Here is a 21,337-nt window from a genome sequence, read left to right as displayed (position 1 = left end):
TGTGTTCTATTCTAATTTTGTTTGTGCTCTCAGGAAGGGCAGGAGGGGAGTGACCACGAGGAAGAGGACGACGAGGAAGAGGAGGAGATGGATGTGGAGGAGAGCTCTGATGATTCAGACTCTGAATCAGATGAGAAAGGTAAAATGGCCTAATTGTAGAAATAGGAAATATAGAAAGGGACATCTAGTGGACATGTATATCTATGATTTGAACCCACATGAATCAATGTTACTTTCCCCACCAGAGAACTTCCAGGCGGACCTGGCCAACATTACATGTGAAATTGCCATCAAGCAGAAGCTGATCGACGAGCTGGAGAACAGCCAGAGGCGTCTGCACACGCTCAAGCAGCAGTACGAACAGAAACTGATGATGCTGCAGAGCAAGATCAGAGACACACAGCTGGAGAGGGACAAGGTGCTGCAGAACATGGGTAAGTCTCATGTATGACCTGGACACTGGGATTACATAGTTATTGGATATGCATACAGCCGTTGCTGGTCTGTAGTCTACCAGAGAAGTGTGAATAGTTTGGAGTTTTTATTTTGCTCTGGTTCTTTAGAACATTGGGCTATTGAACAGCCACCCCCTATAAAGAAAGTGTGGGGTTTCCCTCTGATGAATTAAGGCAGGGGTGGTCAACATTTCCAATCCGACTCTAACGCACCTTATGAGCAGCAGACTAGTAGAATCAGGTGTGGCAGGGCTGAAGCAAAAGCCTGCATACCCAGTAATTCTAAAGGAGGGATGGCAATCTATGATTTTTCAGCTTATTTTCTCTGTTTTTCTGTCTTGTTTTTGACGCCCCCTTCAGGCTCGGTGGAGACGTGCAACGACGATAAGGCTAAGAAGATCAAGCAGGGGTATGAGAAGAAGCTAAGTCTCATGAATAAGGAGCTACAGAAGCTACAGTCAGCCCAGAAGGAACACACACGCCTCCTTAAGAACCAATCAAAGTACGAGACACAGCTCAAGAAGCTCCAACTGGACGTCACGGAGATGAAGAAGACAAAGGTAGAAAGAAGACGTACTTGTACCTGACCACAACCACAACCATGACCATGACTGACCACAACCATGACCATGACTGACCACACCTGCTGTCAGCTAATTGTGACATTGCCATCGTAAAGATATTTATCGATACAATATTCCAACCGTGTAATTCTTTTTTCTCTTTTTTGAGTCACCACTCATTCAACATCATATTTCATATTCTTTTCTACATACGGACGTTGAACATCAACGGCTGGGTTACTGATATTGATCCAAATGTGACCTGGTTGGCCGTCAGGTTCGTCTGATGAAGCAGATGAAGGAGCAGCAGGAGAAGAACAGAAGGACAGAGTCCAGGAGGAGCAGAGAGATCGCCAGCCTCAGGAAGGACCAGCGCAAACAGGAGGTGAACCACCATAAGTCTGGTTCCTCAGTACCACAACTGTACTTCCTCCGCACACTGTCCACCTCATGTAGCCCCGCCCCGCTTCTCATCATGCCCGACCCAAACTGTTTTCTTATAGCTCTTTACCCAGTGAGTACGGTTCGGGGTCAAGTCAGCCTGATGTTGTTATACTTATTTCTAGTCTGGTTTGGGCTGTCTTGAACCAGATGTGTTATTGGACCAGTTAAGCAAATTTGTTTGCAACTTAATGCTACTGGCATTACTGAAGGCAATGTTAATGTGTTTTCCACAGCACCAGCTGAAGCTACTGGAGGCCCAGAAGAGACAACAGGAGCTCATATTGCGCAGGAAGACTGAGGAGGTGAGCAACATGAACAGCCATCTTGGGGCCTCCACATAGAGCAGAGATGGGGGTGGGGGCCACACAAACAAATCTGAAGGCATCATGAGGGGCCGCAGTTGCTCGCTGGTCTGTACTCACATGTGCATACGAGAAATGTTTGCAGTTTTTAATATATCTGAGTGAGACTGACTAACAAAATCAATGGGGGTCTCCCCCAGCCGGTAATTCGACCATGATTACTAAATTTAGATAGCTGGCTGCTAGACTAACTTACCGATCTAACATTGTTTTAGCTGAGATGTGCCAATTGACTATCAGTAAGCAGGTTTCCAGCCAACCATTTCATGCGAATAAATTACCTGACGCATGAAAAAAGTCACGACTGGGCTGACGGAAACATGAAACGCCGGTACAATTTTAGAAATGCCGAAATGGCGATGGAAGTGCCTTTATGCGCGAATATCGATACAATAACAATCATATCGAGGTAAATTTGGAGTCACGCAATGCTATGTTGTGTGGCCTTCCAGTTACGACTCGGGAAAGCATGTAGTTTATTAGGCTACAGATTAAATAAACGATGATTAACTTCGCAGGGTGGTGAAAGTGCACAGTGACGATCTTGATGTTCCTTTCCAATAAATATCGAGGGTCTTATTCTAGTGACATTGATGATCGATGCTTGGCTGCCCTTTGACGAATACAAATAATATCACTCTTTTATCCATAATAATCTGTTAATGTAGGTAGCCTGCATCTGTAGCTGCAAGCTGTTGGTTAAAGAGAAGGTGCCAAGACCAGAGTGGGCAAATTTGTTATATAACGCAACAGTTCTTTTGACAAAAACCATCAGTGAAAATTAGATTTGTTTTTTCATTCGGTACATGGTATTTAGAGGAAAACGTCATTTATGTGCATTATGTAATCCTGCACAGACTTTTATATGCAAAACGTCTGTTTGAAGGAAACACCTCTCTGGTGTAAAATGTGCATCTTATTTTATGCATATTTTTGAATATTCACGTGAAAATCTGTCACAAATTAGATGGAAACCTACCTAGTGACTGACATAACAAGGAAAACTGCTGATGCACAGCCACATTTCGAAATGGCACCTTGTGTATTCTACTATTCTAACTTGTTGTTGAGGCACAAACTGATTTTTAAAATTATTTATTTATTGATCCGAGTCACACAATGATATTTACTAGAGGGGGCAATGATATTTTCAAAAGGGAAAAAATAATGTAGTATCCCGAAGTGCTGTATACTTTACAATTACCCAAGACTAGAAGCAGTTACACACATCCTTGCAACGAATCACTAACTCTCATCTAGTTGGATCTAAGTTCAAGGAATTTTAAAGTTTTAGGACCAGAAAACAAAAAGCTTTTTTTCCCAAAATTCTATTTGACCTTTGGTACCTGGAATTAGGAAAGCATTGGCCAGAGTCTGAGAGCAGAGGTACAGAGAGAGTAGGCTACCAATGGCATCTTTGTATTAATTAGAGTTCAAGACTTCTCAAGGGCACTGATAACAACAAACAGTTTAGTGAATCAGATATCAAGCCAGACTTGTACTATTCTATTGAGATCAACTTCAGCATCAGGTGGTGGTTCTGGTGACTTACGTGTCTGTCTGTCTGTCTGTCTTATCTATCTATCTTATCTACCAGGTAACTGCACTGAGGAGGCAGGCCAGACCTATGTCTGGTAAGGTGACCAGCAGGAAGGTGAGTTTACCAGAGGCCCTCCAGGACTCCTCCCACCGACCCCCCTCAGGACGCCTGCAATCCTCTGGATCCACCGCACCTAACAGAACCAGGTAGGGACTGGACAACGGGTCACCGTAATACCGTTTTGATGTGTGTTGCTGCATTACAATGCATGGTACACCATATAATATATTGTCGAGCAATCGGTATGGCTTTTGCAGTTAAAAAACACATCGTGTGTGTGTGTGTGTGTGTGTGTGTGTGTGTGTGTGTGTGTGTGTGTGTGTGTGACAGGTCCTACTACAGACGATCAACGGGCATATATTCCACCAGAGTGGCCAAAGTGAAGTGGCAGTCTCTGGAGCGCCGTATCTCTGATGTCATCATGCAGAGGATGACCATATCCAACATGGAGGCCGATATGAACCGCCTGCTCAAGGTAAGCATTAAATGCCATTCACACATCTTTTCATTTGGTGACTATAGTTTACAGACCTAATATATTACTCTACATTAGCATTATTAGCAATTAACATTGTAAACGTTTGGCAAACTCCTCCTTATTCCCCCGCTCCGTCCTCTACCACCATTTCCCTGCCTCCTCTCTCTCTACCCCATAACTCCTCCTCCACTCCCCCCTCCATCCTTCCTCCCTTCCACAGCAACGTGAGGAGCTGACCAAGAGGAGGGAGAAGGTGACCAGAAAGAGGGACAGGCTGGCGGGGGAGGGGTCTGAGGAAGAGAAGGTGGTGTTTCCCCTCAACGAGGAAGTGGACACCTTGATGGCCAACATCGATTACATCAACGACAGCATCGCAGACTGCCAGGCCAACATTATGCAGATGGAGGAGGCCAAGGTCAGACAGACAGAAAGCTGGCATTAGCTGTACATGTTTTTTTAAATCAAGGAGAGGAAGCCACATAAAAGTTGAGATACAACCACGGCCAAATTCAAGCAGCACAAATCTGGCCAACCAAGTCAAACACTAACCCATGACTCTCTGAGTAACACGTTTTTCCTAACCATGTGATTATGCATTTGCAGGAGGAGGTTGACACGGTGGATGTGTCCGCAGTGATCAGCTCCTGCACCCTAACAGAAGCCCGTTTCCTGATGGACCACTTTATTTCTATGGCCATCAACAAGGTAACTAACTTACTGCCCTTTACCTGTCCCTCCGTAGTCTCTCCCCAATCTCTTATGCCGTCGTCTTCTCCTGGAGTTGACTTTGTTTAAAGGTGGGCAGAACGACCTGATTCAGCCTCGGTTTCAATGATCCTCATTAGGAAATGTGATTGAGAACAAGATTTGTGTTTTGGACGTGTGCTTTGATGTGTGCGTGTGTGTGTGTGTTCGAAAGTGGGAAGCGTTTGTACTTTCACTCTGCCAGAACAGTACACAGTTACGGTCACTCACCCTTCTAGATCACAGTCTCCCCAGGTCTTGTGTCTGAAAGTAGCCTAGTCTAGCTAGCGAACTAGCCAACTTCTTTCGCCAATTAGCTTCCGTCAGCCGGTGTGCGACCGTGGCAAAGTTGGTTTGACTTTGGATCTTGCTTTTTTTGGTTCAGTCGCACTTTAAACCCAGGTTCCACATGTACCCAATTAAGTCTGTTTCTACGATAGTTAATGTGTTTAGTTCTGTGTGTACATGTACAAGCACCCTCCTTGTGTATTCATATTTTGTGTACAGTATTTTGTGTACAGTATTACACACAATCATAGCTCGTATCGCTGACCTTTAGTGACCCTTCTTATAGCTGACCTATGACCTTTGACCTTTGACCTCCTCCCTATCCTAGGGTCTGCAGGCAGCCCAGAAGGAGTCCCAGGTGAAAGTGATGGAGGGCAGGCTGAAGCAGACAGAGATCACCAGCGCCACTCAGAACCAGCTGCTGTTCCACATGCTGAAAGAGAAGGCAGAGTTTAACCCCGAACTGGATGCCCTGCTGGGGAATGCTCTACAAGGTAACAGCCCTAACTCCAATCGTCCAGCCTGCCAGCCACACACCCTGCAAGATACATGTATAGTTCAGTCCAGGGCCTTGACCCTGACCCTCTCAACCCCTGCTACAGGAGGTCCGTATATCAAGCCCACAACACTGCCAGGTCTAGCCCAGAATAAATGGTTGGTTACTCAATGGGTGATAGACCCAGAAGTATGTATAATTGAAAACATAACTGTCTGTGGCCTGAATGTTGTTGAGATTCTATTGGACCTGGAGTGAAAGCTACTGGTTGGACCTCCAGTACCAAGACTGGGAGATGGTGGTCTAATGCATGATGGGGGATTGTTGAGTTGCTCTTTGCTTGTGGCCTCAATAGATTCTGGCTGTGAGATGAATCATCACACAAGTACATTATTTATTTTTGCCCTTTTTTATTTTATTTTATTGAGCTGACGTTTTTTGTTATGGAGTTGACGTTTTGTTATTGCGCTGACAGTGGAATAAGGTTCTGTATGACAGTTCTGTATGACCAGCGTCTGTGGAGGAGGACATATTTTTTGAATAGTCGATCTTGCACTCTTGCTCTTTCTTTCCTTTAGACCTGATTTGGTTTTGATTACGGGAGAATAACTGAATGTGTTTTTGATTTGTGTGTTGCCTTTTTTCTTTTCGCCCTGCCATTGGTGCCTTAATGGATACAGAGCTAGGTAACATGCCAGTGGGTAAGTAACAGACACCAGACTCTCTCTATATATATATATGTTTATATGAATGCATGGGTCCCCCTCCTGGAAACTAACTCAACAACATGAGCGGGTGCATGAGGTGCAATGCTGCTGTCTTCAAAACCTCCCTCCGGATGTTAGCTGACCCCCCCCCTTTCTTTTCTCCCCACCGTGCCTTCTAGCACCTGCTAATATAACGATGGCAGGGTAGCCTAGTGGTTAGAGTGGTGGACTAGCAACCAAAAGGTTGCACGTTAAAATCCCCAAGCTGAGAAGGTACAAATCTGTCGTTCTGCCCCTGAACAGGCAGTTAACCCACTGTTCCTAGGCCGTCATTGAAAATAAGAATGTGTTCTTAACTGAATTGCCTAGTTAAAAAAAGTTACGAAATAAAAATAGAGGACCCCTTCACACCATGCGCTAAAGCCATCATGCTTTATACTGTAGCCTCTGATAATATAACAACTGTAATGTATCTGTGGAGGACCGCCATTTACAGGTAGATCCAGGATGTTTTGTCTCAGTAGGACCTTGTAGTCAAAGCACACTGCCCTGGGAGCAGCTCATCTCGGTTTCCCCTTCCCTCCTTTTCATAACCCCTCACATCTGACCTCTTTTACCCTCTCACCCTTTCGACCCCTGACCCCTGACCCCCTCAATAATATAAACCACATATTGTTAACGTCTGTTTGTAGCCAACACAGGGTAGCATAAGGTTTGGTTCAATAAACGGTTTTACCCTTGTACCATGTTTGGTTGGACGATTGGCAGGTATTTGGACTACTAGACAGAACTGACTTAAGTTGGTTGGTATTTAGCCATAACACACAACAACAAAAAATGCATTTGCTATGGATGTTTTTTGGCTCTGACATACAGTTCAACTGACATTTTTAGTCCTTTGATTTCACAGAGAATGGGGATGACAGCAGCAGTGACGAATTCACCCAGAGTCCTGCAACAGACGGACAGTAAGTATTAAAGAGAGTTCACTCCAATGACCCAAAAATAGTGAACATTTGACTTTTTTTTGTTGTTGCCTGTTTTATAAAAATAAAAGTATGAAAAAATAAAAGTATGTTAGCTCATATATTCTACTTCCTTGTTACAGCTCTCTGACATCAGATCTAATGAAACTCTGTGGAGAGGCCAAAACAAGGAGCAAGGTACCATTCTCGGCTTATTAGCATGTGTATCATTGTTTTACTATCCTTGTGGGGACATTTGTGTGTGGGTTCGTGTTTGTGTGTATTATGAACTGAGTGTGTTTCTCCCCACCCAGGCTCGTAGGAGAACCACCACTCAGATGGAGCTGCTCTACGCCAAAAGTGACTCCGTCCCTGACACGCCTTCTGGCGATTTCTCCTCCCCCTGTCTCCCATTGGTTGAAACTCCAGAAGAGGGCAGAGATCCCGAGACGCCCATTGGCTCGTCAGTCAGGGACAGGGACTATATGGCTCATTCTCCCGGCTTGTCCTCTAAGATGGGCAGCATGTAAGTCCGGGCCTCCGTGTGCTAGCTAGCTAACCTGCTAACCCCCTGCTTTCTGCATGTTGATACAGCTGCTGCTTATTCCCTTTTCACTTTGCCTGACATGGTCTTTAAATCTCCTCTTTTCACCTGCAAGTCTCCGAGCGAGTAGAAACCAAAATGTAGCCCTTTAGTATATTTGTTAATTAGCATGTAGCAGCTGTAATAACACTCACCCATCAAGGCTACTACTGACAGGCAGACACACACTATGATTATGAGGCATGTACAGTATGGCCATGCAGATCTCATGTTCTCTCGCTAGATGCAATTCTCAATTGCAATAGGCTTATGGCACAGCTATGTCAACTCTACACAATATTAATCCTTAACATTTGCATCCTGTCAAAGACACAGAAAGAGCTAATAAAACTAACCAATAGCGCACATTGGCTTTCTACGTATGTTTTGAGCAACAATACCAATTTTAGTTTGACTTGAACACATGAGATATAGTGCTGGGGACTGATTTCAGTGTGACACAATGTAGCCCTAATGCTACTCCTTATAAAACACAAGATTTGGGTGAAGAAGGAACGTCTATATTGGCCCTGAATATCAGGTAACAGTGTGGTATGTGTGTAATGCATGTTCACCGCCTCCAATATTGTTTCATTTATACTTTAGTTTATAGTCTTACATTGTTGTCATTTTTGTTCCTTATGTTTTGTCTTGTGTTGTCTTTGGATGGTGTTGTGTGGTGCTAATGAAAACTAAATGTTTGTTCCGGCTCCAGACCTGCCTCCTCCTCAGGGGCGGAAAAAAGAGTTCCAGAGCCCTCGCCGCTCTCTCGCAGGAAGACCTATGACAAGACACAATTGGCGGCTAAGGTCAAGGAGATCAAACAGTAAGAGACTAGCGACGCTCTGGTGGCCGAAGGCCAAAAGCACAACATTTTCCAACAACTCTTGCAAATTATACTTATCGCCCCCTTTCTGAATTTCCCACCTCAGAAAGTATGTGGTGTTATCTATTCTAAATCAACAATTCTCTTTGCTTGGTGTGATGGAAATAATAACCTTACCCTGCCAAGTTCTACACCGAATGTCAAGTAGTTGACGAGTTCTTGAGAAATATAGCTAATTTTGTTTCTATATCCCTTTTGACTGAGATTAAACAATTAACTTCTATTTCCCAAATCTATTTTTAATTTGGGAAGTTAATTCAGTGTTCAACTTGGCCCTCTCAGCCTCTTCAAACCCTCTGTTGCAAATTTGGCTACGATATATAAATCCTATATATTGGTATCCAGCGGAGAACCATGCTGAGTGAAACCCTGAATGAGCAAACATTATTTCCCTGATCAGTTCTCAGGGCCACATGTGATGAGCATGAAAAGTCTTAGAAATGAGTGCAGAGCCGTATATAACGGTTGGTTCTAATCCTGAATGCTAATTGCTTAAAACCGCATTCCAGACGGTGTCTATTTCACAAGTTACCACCGGCTATTTACTCTGTTCCATCTGAAATCATCAGCCCAGCCAGGCAATTTATACACTTGATCTCCACTATAAATAGCATCTAGATTATCTCACATTTCTTTTAGACTAACATTTAGTTTTTAACAGCGGAGATTGTATAAACCTTGCTGTCTGACTCTGAAATTTGCAACATTGTTTCAATATTCAAATTCGGTCTCCAGCTGTCCCATAGTAATCAATGTGCCGTTAGTTGTGAAGAGACAGACAGGCAAGCAGCGTTTCTCAGCCAGTCGACATCATGAATCAGCTGTCATCATTTTTATGGATATATTCAAAGTAATGTCAATAGAAAGCAGCTCGTTTGCAGTCTTTCAGGATTCAATTTGAAGTGATTGTGTTAGCTGTGTTGTTGGCTAGCTCCTCTGAACAACAGTGTCCTGACGAGAGAGCACATTTTCTATGCCAGGTCAACTCACATCTCATTAGCTCATTGTTATGGATGTATCCACATAAATGTCAATAGAAAACAGCTTAAACAAATGCAAATGCAGCTACTTTGTTGTTTTCTGGCTGCATTGTTTGACGTGACTGTAAATTAGTAGTTGGCTAGCTAGCAAGCAAGGGATAAGAATGTTGCCAGCCAGTGCATTTAGAATGAACGACTGGGTCGTATCCATAGATACAGAACAAAAAGTCTGAACGTCTGGGTCGCGTCTCTGGCAACCGAACCGAAATGAATGACCAGTCGGCTTGGGTAGCAACCCTAGATTTGTATGGACTATATCTTGTGGAAGGATGAAATAATATGAATAAAAACGTTATTTTGATTAATTTAATCAAAATATTTCAATCATTATTTGAATATATTGGTAACCTGTTGTATAAAAGTGATAATGCCCTCGAAGCCAGTGTTTGGAGAATATATTTAGCTTGAAATTAAACCACTTTCTGTCAAAATTATAAATGCTAACCCTAGTCTATCTTACCCGTATACATCATCATGCAAGATGGAGGCGTCTCCCTGTCACGGATGCCATACCACGATTGCCCTTAGTTTGAAGATGTAATCCAGAGACAGGTGTTTTCTCCATCTCTTTAGCTATCATACTCTAATTCCACTGATTTCAAAACTGTATCCTCCAGAAAGTGGAGAGCAACGCTTCAGCAGTTCCACTACACAATACTTTTTTTAAAGCCGTGTTTCGACAGGATTACCAGCACAGACTGACAAGCTCAAAATGACAGAAGCCTTCTACAGTTGAAGTCGGAAGTTTACATATACTTAGGTTGGAGTCATTAAAACTCGTTTTTCAACAACTCCATACATTTCTGGTTATAGTTTTGGCAAGCCGGTTAGGACATCTACTTTGTGCATTTTCCAACAATTGTTTACAGACAGATTATTTCACTTATTGTAATTCCACTGGGTCAGAAGTTTACATACACTAAGTTGACTGTGCCTTTAAACAGCTTGGAAAATTCCATAAAACTATGTCATGGCTTTAGAAGCTTCTGATAGGCTCATTGACATCATTTTAGTCAATTGGAGGTGTACCTGTGGATGTATTTCAAGGCTTACCTTCAAACTTAGTGCCTCTTTACTTGACATCATGGAACAATCAAAAGAAATCAGCCAAGACCTCACAAAAAAATTGTAGACCACAAGTCTGGTTCATCCTTGGGAGCAATTTCCAAACGCTTGAAGGTAACATGTTCATCTGTACAAACAATAGTACGCAAGTATAAACACCATGGGACCACACAGCCATCATACTGCTCAGGAAGGAGAAGCGTTCTGTCTCCTAGAGATGAACGTACTTTGGTGCGAAAAGTGCAAATCAATCCCAGAACAATATCAACGGACCTTGTGAAGGTGCTGGAGGAAACAGGTACAAAAGTATCTATAACCACAGGAAAATGAGTCCTATATCGACATAACCTGAAGGGCCGCTCAGCAACGAAGAAGCCACTGCTCCAAAACCGCCATAAAAAAAGCTAGACTATGGTTTGCAACTGCACATGGGGACAAATCGTACTTTTTGATGTCATCTGGTCTGATGTCCTCTGGTCTGATGAAACAAAAATAGAACTGTTGGGCCATAATGACAATCGTTATGTTTGGGAGAAAAAGGGGGAGGCTTGCAAGCCGAAGAACACCATCCCAACCGTGAAGCATGGGGGTCGCAGCATCATGTTGTGGGGGTGCTTTCCAAGCATACTTCCAAAGTTGTGTCATAATAGCTTAAGGACAACAAAGTCAAGGTATTGGAGTGGCCATCACAAAACCCTGACCTCGATCCTATAGAAAAGTCGTGGGGCAGAACTGAAAAAGCATGTGTGAGCAAGGAGGCCTACAAACCTGACTCAGTTACACCAGCTGTGTCAGGAGGAATGGGCCAAAATTCACCCAACTTATTGTGGGTGATCCTGAGTGACTGAAGACAGGGAATATTTACTACGATTAAATGTCATGAAATGTTGAAAATCTGAGTTTAAATGTATTTGGCTATGGTGTATGTAAACTTCCGACTTCAGTTGTATATTGCAAACCAATCCAAGCTCCTCTCTTGGCATGTCCAGCCCACTCATTATCTCAGCCGATCATGCCTACTGGGAATGTTACTGACTGTGGCTTAATTCTTGATGCTACTCAGCAACCGCTGAATAGCATAGCGCCACAGTCAAATAATATTACTAAAAAATATTCATATTCATGAACTCACAAGTGCAATATTGCAAAACACAGCTTAGCCTTTTGTTAATCTACATGTCGTCTCAGATTTTGAAATTATGCTTTACAAACAATCCAAGCGTTTGTGTAAGTTTATCGATAGCATAACAAAATATTATGTACACTAAGCATTAAGGAGCAAGGTCACGAAAATCAGAAAAGCAATCAAATTAATCGTTTACCTTTGATCTTCGGATGTTTTCACTCACGAGACTCCCAGTTACACAACAAATTTTCCTTTTTGTTCCATAAAGATTATTTTTATTCCCAAAATACCTCAGTTTGTTTGTCGCGTTATGTTCAGAAATCCACAGGAAAGAGCGGTCACCACAACGCAGACGTATATTCCAAATAATATCCATAATGTCCACAGAAACATGTCAAACATTTTTTATAATCAATCCTCATGTTGATTTTAAAATATATATTTGATAATATATCAACCGGGTGTGTAAGTTTTTCAGTAACACCGGGAGAAACAATGGCCGCTTTACTCTGTAGCGCAAAACTCACTCTGAGAGCCCCCGCCTATCCACTTACGCAATGTGATCTTTCAAGCTCATTTTTCAAAATAAAAGCCTGAAACTATGTCTGAAGACTGTTGACACCTTAGGGAAGCCATATAAAAAGGAATCTGGTTGATATCCCTTTAAATGGAGGATAGGCATGCATAGGAACAAAGACTTTTCAAAATAAGAGGCACTTCCTGATTGCAGGTTTTCGCCTGCAATATCAGTTCTGTTATACTCACAGACAATATTTTTACAGTTTTGGAAACATTAGAGTGTTTTCTATCCTAATCTATATGCATATTCTAGTTTCTGGGGCTGAGAAATAGGCAGTTTCAAATGGGTACGTTTTTTAGCCAAAAACGAAAATACTGCCCCCTACACGCAAAAGGTTAACCAACAAGGCTCGTAATTTAACACTTTTATTCTTATTTACAGATGGCATACAAGTTTGTTATTAAGGCACATGAAAATTCACATGTTCCAGAAGGCATTTTGATTTAAAATAAATAAAAAAGGATAAAATGTCTCTCCTGTGAAGTCGTGACTTGCGACATACGCCTAGTTTCCTGCAACAAATCACATATATCCTCCAAACACCGGATTCTCGGGCATTATCACTAATTGTTGATTAGAGAGGGTTCTTACAGAATGCAGAGAAGACAGAAGGAGAGAGTTTCAAGCAATGAAAGCTGCTTATCTATTTTAGCCCATTCTAGCTCTAGTGTGTGCAAGTGTGTCCCTCTGTGTCCTTGTGTCCTTGTGTGCGTGTGTATGTGCATGCACATTTCCACTAGTATGCGTGTGATCCTGTACAGTACACTGTACAAACAAACAGTAGAAAGGCAACGGATTTATCCTTTATGTATGTATGCCAGCAGCCAGACGCCCAGCCTCAGCCTCCCTGTCCACAGTTCCAGCTGTGATACGAGGAACTCCGACGCCAGCACCCCGTCTCCCCCCTCCTTCCCCTCTAACCGCCCACGTAGTCAAGGCAACAGATGTGTCCGTCTGACAGGGTGTTTGGATAGAGCAGACAGACCAGCAGGAGTCTAAGACAGCAGGAAAGTTACAAGTAATGGGCATAGTGTATTGTAATAAAATAAATAGTACAAGTACTGAGCATTGTATATTGTATGCTCAAATGTGTTGTACTGTTATGTTACTGTTATGTTATTTAATACTAATACTAATACAATTGCTCCGAAGAAGAGATTTTGTTTAACAAGTAATAAAGAAAAAAACAAAGGGTATCAAGGATCTGGATAGATTCAGTATGGAGGAATGTTCTAGGATCCCTCCCAATGTGTTCTCCAAAACAGCTCATTATTTGTATTTTTTATTTTACACTGTATTTTATTTTTTGCTCATCTTTATCAAGGGACCCACTCTAAGGAAGCTCTGGAAGTCAAATATAATATAATAAATCACCAATCAAATGTATTGTTTACAGGTATGCTGCATACATTAGGTATAAACATTAGGTAGGTGTTGGAATTGTTGAGCACACTCTCTCACGTCAGGGGACACATCTAAACCACTCGGGACACGTTGTCACCTCTCCTTTAGTGAGATTTAGACTTTAGAAAAGATTAATTGTCCACAGAATGGACCGTTTCTTCTCCCAAATGTACACTACAATATGTAGGCCTTTTTCCCACTGTTCATGTTTGTATTCACGCTATAGTGACTTACCTGTTGTGACTACCAAATGTTTTTTTTGTTGTCACCCAAATAACTGTACAAGACTCAACTGAAAGTACTTGCAAGGTTGGCCCATTGTAGGATTGTGTTAAAGTGAAGAAGGACGGACAGCTAATTGAAAATCTCTTGTCAGTTGCCAACAATGTCTCCCTTCTTGCCAGTGTGTTGATGTGTGGTAAGCTGCGAGGAGAGAGGCTCCTCTGTGGTTGACAGGTAGTCCTTTCTCTGGATCTCTGGATGGTTCTGTTCAGTTTTTGGTTTAGTTTTTGTCAGCCTGACCATGCTTGTGGATGGACACTGTCACTGGCTTCTCGTTAGTTTTTTATTTTGATTTGCAGCATGTTGCTAACTGGCCAAGTGGGTACATGTACATTATGTACTGTATACAGTATGCATGTGTGCCTGTAGTGGTGGACTTGTGGGCGCATGTTTAATCTTGTATTGAATTATTTCTGTGTCTTACTGCAGTATATGAATGAAGCCTTCAACTGTGGTTACCCGTTCTCTGAGCCCTACTGACATTTTCATGCATGGTTTCTTCCTCCCCAGAGGGGTGATCAACCCAGTGCCTTCCTCAAAGGGCAGTCGGTCAGCAACACTGCAGTGTGTCCACGTGGCTGAGGGTCACACTAAAGCCGTGCTGTGTGTTGACTCTACCGATGACCTCCTCTTCACCGGCTCCAAAGGTCAATTGTCCAATGTATCAATAATGTCTCCTGTCTCACAGACTGAGCAAAAGTTCATCACTTGAGATAAATGTGTACTGGACAGGACCGATAGATTGTTGTTATTATGGGGTTGACACAGTATTGTAACTGGACTGGCACCACTAGTGTTAAGGGGACCTAGGTAGATAGACAGAAACTCTGCTAGTGACATTGTGACACAGACATTGAGACAGAAATATAATCAGATGCTCTCGTGATGTGATTTGAGCAAATGATTGTGGAGATCCGTTCTCATCTCTTCCTCTCCTCTCATCTCCTTCCAGACCGTACGTGTAAGGTGTGGAACCTAGTGACAGGTCAGGAGATCATGTCCCTGACAGGTCACCCCAACAATGTGGTGTCAGTCCGCTACAGCTCCAGCCTGGTCTTCACCGTCTCCACCTCATACATCAAGGTCTGGGACATCCGAGACTCAGCCAAGTGCATCCGCACCCTCACGTGAGAGTCAATGGCGTAACTGTTTTTGAAAGGCTATACAAATATACATAACATCCATTACACCCATATATGATAACATCTATTACACCCATATATGGTAACTTTATTTGACACCCACGACTCTGTATTCTACAGGTCTTCTGGTCAGGTGACCCCGGGCGACGCCTGTGCGTCCAGCACCAACCGGACTGTCACCATCCCGGCAGGAGAGAACCAGATCAACCAGATCGCACTCAACCCCAGCGGCTCTGTCCTGTACGCCGCCGCCGGCAACTCTGTCAGAGTCTGGGACCTAAGAAGGTACGGTATAGCATGGCAAACCGGACAAGCAAATCCAAAGAGGCCTGAAAAAAGGCATTGTCTTCAGAAAACTTCTCTCTCACTACTATGTGCTGATCTATAATAGATCTAGAGGCTACTGATTGTATTGAATGTCTATTCCAGCGATACTCAACTGGCAGACCACGATCCGGACCTTGAACGGGGTCAATATGGACTTCGGGTTCTGACTTTCAAAAAATATATTATAATAATATACAGTATATACATATATGTTATATATTTTTATTTTACATGTATTTATTGTATTTTATTTCACCTTTATTTAACCAGGTATGCAAGTTGAGAACAAGTTCTCATTTACAATTGCGACCTGGCCAAGATAAAGCAAAGCAGTTCGACACATACAACGACACAGAGTTACACATGGAGTAAAACAAACATACAGTCAATAATACAGTATAAACAAGTCTATATACGATGTGAGCAAATGAGGTGAGATAAGGGAGGTAAAGGCAAAAAAAGGCCATGGTGGCAAAGTAAATACAATATAACAAGTAAAACACTGGAATGGTAGATTTGCAGTGGAAGAATGTGCAAAGTAGAAATAATGCAAAGTAGAAATAAAAATAATGGGGTGCAAAGGAGCTACATAAATAAAAATAAATACAGTGGGGAAAGAGGTAGTTGTTTGGGCTAAATTATAGGTGGGCTATGTACAGGTGCAGTAATCTGTGAGCTGCTCTGACAGCTGGTGCTTAAAGCTAGTGAGGGAGATAAGTGTTTCCAGTTTCAGAGATTTTTGTAGTTCGTTCCAGTCATTGGCAGCAGAGAACTGGAAGGAGAGGCGGCCAAAGAAAGAATTAGTTTTGGGGGTGACCAGAGAGATATACCTGCTGGAGCGCGTGCTACAGGTGGGTGATGCTATGGTGACCAGTGAGCTGAGATAGGGGGGGACTTTACCTAGCAGGGTCTTGTAGATAACATGGAGCCAGTGGGTTTGGCGACGAGTATGAAGCGAGGGCCAGCCAACGAGAGCGTACAGGTCGCAATGGTGGGTAGTATATGGGGCTTTGGTGACAAAACGGATTGCACTGAGATAGACTGCATCCAATTTGTTGAGTAGGGTATTGGAGGCTATTTTTCAAATGACATCGCCGAAGTCGAAGATTGGGAGGATGGTGGGGGGGGGGGGTGAATTCAGCCTGGCCTTCAGCCTACTGCTGTTGAGAGTTGTAATAGTAAGGTGCGATTTCTAAATTTGGTGGTGAATGGCCGCTTTCCTTGTGTTATTTCATTCCCTGCAGACCTTAGTGAGCTATTTATAACATGTCAGAAAAGTCCAGTTGATCAACTACTAGCCCATGTTGGCTAGATAGGTAAGTTAGTCTAACCAGCTATCTAAATATTGTAATTATTATGGCCAGATTACGTTCCCAGGGACCTCGACCCCCAGGGGGCCCCCCATTGATCAACAACCTCTCCCTCAGCGTAAGCGAAAGAAAGGAGTCGATTGTTAACTTCCGGAAGCAGAAGAGGGAACATGCCCTGATTCACATCAACCGGACTGCAGCAGAGAGACTCACAAGTTTTAGGTTCCTCTGCTTCCGCATCACAGAGGACTTGACATGGACCAACAACACCACCACTCTTGTCAAGAGGGCGCAACAGTGACTCTACTTCCTAAGGCGGCTGTAGAAATTCGGCATGCCGCCCCGGGTCCTCTCCAAACACTACTGCTGCACCATGGAGAGCATCCTGACCGGTTGCATCATGGCCTGCTATGGGAATTGCTCCACCCATGACCGCAAGGCCCTCCAGCAGGTGGTGAAGATGGCCCAGTACATTACTGGGACTGTGCTCTCAACCATCCAGGACATCTAGTCAAAATGGTGCCTGTGGAAGGCCCGCAGCATTATTAAGGACCCCATACACCACAGCCACAAGCTGTCCTCTCCCTTATCGTCGGTAGGACGGTATCGGAGCATGAAGTCTGATACCAACAGGCTCAGGGACAGTTTCTATCTACAAGCCATCAGACTGCTGAAGACTTGAACTGGACTGACCACCTGTTGTTGGATTGTCAAGAAAGAACCTACAAGTAAGCATTTCGTTGGAGGATGTATACCATGCACAAGAGGCTGCTGAGGGGTGGACGGCTCATAATAATGGCTGGAACGGCCATGTGTTTGATGTATTTGATACCTTTCCACTAACAGCCATTACCCCGAGCGTGTCCTCCCCAAATAAGGTGCCACTCACCTCCTGTGATACCATGTGTTTTCCGTGTACATATGACTAATAACACCTAAAATTTAATTGAGTCCCTCCGGTATCATATGACATGGCAAAATGTGTATAATTGTTAGAAAATAATCACAAAAAAATATTTTTTTTTTCTCTCGGCCAACAAGAGGGGTGTGAACCGTTTGGGGTCGTATGGGTTGCAAGGTTTGTTACTACGACGATAAATGACAATATCCATCCGGACCTTTGCTACCTAGGAAATCTGTGTGACCGGACCTTCTCATATAGTAGTTGAGTACCCCTGATCTATTCCATTTACATTTACATTTAAGTCATTTAGCAGACGCTCTTATCCAGAGCGACTTACAAATTGGTGCAATCACCTTATGACATCCAGTGGGACAGTCACTTAACAATAGTGCATCTAAAACTTAGGGGGGGTGGGGTGGGAGGGATTACTTAACCTATCCTAGGTATTCCTTAAAGAGGTGGGGTTTCAGGTGTCTCCGGAAGGTGGTGATTGACTCCGCTGTCCTGGCGTCGTGAGGGAGTTTGTTCCACCATTGGGGGGCCAGGGCAGCAAACAGTTTTGACTGGGCTGAGCGGGAGCTGTACTTCCTCAGTGGTAGGGAGGCGAGCAGGCCAGAGGTGGATGAACGCAGTGCCCTTGTTTGGGTGTAGGGCCTGATCAGAGCCTGGAGGTACTGAGGTGCCGTTCCCCTCACAGCTCCGTAGGCAAGCACCATGGTCTTGTAGCGGATGCGAGCTTCAACTGGAAGCCAGTGGAGAGAACGGAGGAGCGGGGTGACGTGAGAGAACTTGGGAAGGTTGAACACCAGACGGGCTGTTCTGGATGAGTTGAAGGGTTTAATGGCACAGGCAGGGAGCCCAGCCAACAGCGAGTTGCAGTAATCCAGACGGGAGATGACAAGTGCCTGGATTAGGACCTGCGCCGCTTCCTGTGTGAGGCAGGGTCGTACTCTGCGGATGTTGTAGAGCATGAACCTACAGGAACGGGCCACCGCCTTGATGTTAGTTGAGAACGACAGGGTGTTGTCCAGGATCACGCCAAGGTTCTTGGCGCTCTGGGAGGAGGACACAATGGAGTTGTCAACCGTGATGGCGAGATCATGGAACGGGCAGTCCTTCCCGGGAGGAAGAGCAGCTCCGTCTTGCCGAGGTTCAGCTTGAGGTGGTGATCCGTCATCCACACTGATATGTCTGCCAGACATGCAGAGATGCGATTCGCCACCTGGTCATCAGAAGGGGGAAAGGAGAAGATTAATTGTGTGTCGTCTGCATAGCAATGATAAGAGAGACCATGTGAGGTTATGACAGAGCCAAGTGACTTGGTGTATAGCGAGAATAGGAGAGGGCCAAGAACAGAGCCCTGGGGGACACCAGTGGTGAGAGCGCGTGGTGAGGAGACAGATTCTCGCCACGCCACCTGGTAGGAGCGACCTGTCAGGTAGGACGCAATCCAAGCGTGGGCCGCGCCGGAGATGCCCAACTCGGAGAGGGTGGAGAGGAGGATCTGATGGTTCACAGTATCGAAGGCAGCCGATAGATCTAGAAGGATGAGAGCAGAGGAGAGAGAGTTAGCTTTAGCAGTGCGGAGCGCCTCCGTGATACAGAGGAGAGCAGTCTCAGTTGAATGACTAGTCTTGAAACCTGACTGATTTGGATCAAGAAGGTCATTCAGAGAGAGATAGCGGGAGAGCTGGCCAAGGACGGCACGTTCAAGAGTTTTGGAGAGAAAAGAAAGAAGGGATACTGGTCTGTAATTGTTGACATCGGAGGGATCAGGTTTTTTCAGAAGGGGTGCAACTCTCGCTCTCTTGAAGACGGAAGGGACGTAGCCAACGGTCAGGGATGAGTTGATGAGCGAGGTGAGGTAAGGGAGAAGGTCTCCGGAAATGGTCTGGAGAAGAGAGGAGGGGATAGGGTCAAGCGGGCAGGTTGTTGGGCGGCCGGCCGTCACAAGACGCGAGATTTCATCTGGAGAGAGAGGGGAGAAAGAGGTCAGAGCACAGGGTAGGGCAGTGTGAGCAGAACCAGCGGTGTCGTTTGACTTAGCAAACGAGGATCGGATGTCGTCGACCTTCTTTTCAAAATGGTTGACGAAGTCATCTGCAGAGAGGGAGGAGGGGGGGAGGGGGGGGAGGATTCAGGAGGGAGGAGAAGGTGGCAAAGAGCTTCCTAGGGTTGGAGGCAGAAGCTTGGAATTTAGCGTGGTAGAAAGTGGCTTTAGCAGCAGAGACAGAGGAGGAAAATGTAGAGAGGAGGGAGTGAAAGGATGCCAGGTCCGCAGGGAGGCAGTTTTCCTCCATTTCCGCTCGGCTGCCCGGAGCCCTGTTCTGTGAGCTCGCAATGAGTCATCGAGCCACGGAGCGGGAGGGGAGGACCGAGCCGGCCTGGAGGATAGGGGACATAGAGAGTCAAGGGATGCAGAGAGGGAGAGAGAGGAGGGTTGAGGAGGCAGAATCAGGAGATAGGTGGGAGAAGGTTTGAGCGGAGGGAAGAGATGATAGGATGGAAGAGGAGAGAGTAGCGGGGAGAGAGAGCGAAGGTTGGGACGGCGCGATACCATCCGAGTAGGGGCAGTGTGGGAGGTGTTGGATGAGAGCGAGAGGGAAAAGGATACAAGGCAGTGGTCGGAGACTTGGAGGGGAGTTGCAATGAGGTTAGTGGAAGAACAGCATCTAGTAAAGATGAGGTCGAGCGTATTGCCTGCCTTGTGAGTAGGGGGAAGGTGAGAGGGTGAGGTCAAAAGAGGAGAGGAGTGGAAAGAAGGAGGCAGAGAGGAAAGAGTCAAAGGTAGACGTGGGGAGGTTAAAGTCGCCCAGAACTGTGAGAGGTGAGCCGTCCTCAGGAAAGGAGCTTATCAAGGCATCAAGCTCATTGATGAACTCTCCGAGGAACCTGGAGGGCGATAAATGATAAGGATGTTAAGCTTGAAAGGGCTAGTAACTGTGACAGCATGGAATTCAAAGGAGGCGATAGACAGATGGGTAAGGGGAGAAAGAGAGAATGACCACTTGGGAGAGATGAGGATCCCGGTGCCACCATGACCAGACGCTCTCGGGGTGTGCGAGAACACGTGGGCGGACGAAGAGAGAGCAGTAGGAGTAGCAGTGTTGTCTGTGGTGATCCATGTTTCCGTCAGGGCCAAGAAGTCGAGGGACTGGAGGGAGGCATGGGCTGAGATGAACTCTGCCTTGTTGACCGCAGATTGGCAGTTCCAGAGGCTACCGGAGACCTGGAACTCCACGTGGGTCGTGCGCGCTGGGACCACCAGAGTAGGGTGGCCGCGGCCACGCGGTGAGGAGCGTTTGTATGGTCTGTGCAGAGAGGAGAGAACAGGGATAAACCGACACATAGTTGACAGGCTACAGAAGAGGCTACGCTAATGCAAAGGAGATTGGAATGACAAGTGGACTACACGTCTCGAATGTTCAGAAAGTTAAGCTACGTAGCAAGAATCTTATTGACTAAAATGATTAAAATGATACAGTACTGCTTAGGTCAGCTGGCAGTGGGTGCGTTGTTGACACTACACTAATCAAGTCGTTCCGTTGAGTGTAATAGTTTCTGCAGTGTTGCTATTCGGGGGCTA

General features: G+C 44.9%; 1 protein-coding gene across 4 annotated transcripts in view; it reads left to right on the top strand.

The window, feature by feature from the left end:
• LOC124018668 (kinesin-like protein KIF21A) overlaps positions 1 to 21,337 on the top strand; it is an 81,874-nt gene that overhangs the window by 46,773 nt on the left and 13,764 nt on the right. For 2 of the 4 annotated variants that reach the window (XM_046334005.1, XM_046334004.1), the window contains exons 13-30: positions 34 to 139; positions 246 to 434; positions 816 to 1,015; positions 1,296 to 1,403; positions 1,696 to 1,764; positions 3,422 to 3,570; positions 3,755 to 3,899; positions 4,123 to 4,317; positions 4,506 to 4,607; positions 5,263 to 5,428; positions 6,111 to 6,131; positions 7,048 to 7,105; positions 7,246 to 7,300; positions 7,417 to 7,628; positions 8,401 to 8,511; positions 14,579 to 14,715; positions 15,021 to 15,195; positions 15,331 to 15,495. In XM_046334005.1, coding sequence (XP_046189961.1) covers positions 34 to 139; positions 246 to 434; positions 816 to 1,015; positions 1,296 to 1,403; positions 1,696 to 1,764; positions 3,422 to 3,570; positions 3,755 to 3,899; positions 4,123 to 4,317; positions 4,506 to 4,607; positions 5,263 to 5,428; positions 6,111 to 6,131; positions 7,048 to 7,105; positions 7,246 to 7,300; positions 7,417 to 7,628; positions 8,401 to 8,511; positions 14,579 to 14,715; positions 15,021 to 15,195; positions 15,331 to 15,495 — 2,363 coding nt within the window. The remainder of the gene's footprint in view (positions 1 to 33; positions 140 to 245; positions 435 to 815; positions 1,016 to 1,295; positions 1,404 to 1,695; positions 1,765 to 3,421; positions 3,571 to 3,754; positions 3,900 to 4,122; positions 4,318 to 4,505; positions 4,608 to 5,262; positions 5,429 to 6,110; positions 6,132 to 7,047; positions 7,106 to 7,245; positions 7,301 to 7,416; positions 7,629 to 8,400; positions 8,512 to 14,578; positions 14,716 to 15,020; positions 15,196 to 15,330; positions 15,496 to 21,337) is intronic. The other 2 variants (XM_046334008.1, XM_046334007.1) reach the window with 1 other exon arrangement.

Source organism: Oncorhynchus gorbuscha, unplaced genomic scaffold, assembly GCF_021184085.1.
Source record: "Oncorhynchus gorbuscha isolate QuinsamMale2020 ecotype Even-year unplaced genomic scaffold, OgorEven_v1.0 Un_scaffold_556, whole genome shotgun sequence".
Taxonomy (NCBI): domain Eukaryota; kingdom Metazoa; phylum Chordata; class Actinopteri; order Salmoniformes; family Salmonidae; genus Oncorhynchus; species Oncorhynchus gorbuscha.
Note: the sequence above shows the minus strand (reverse complement) of the source record. Positions and strands in the feature narration are given on the sequence as shown.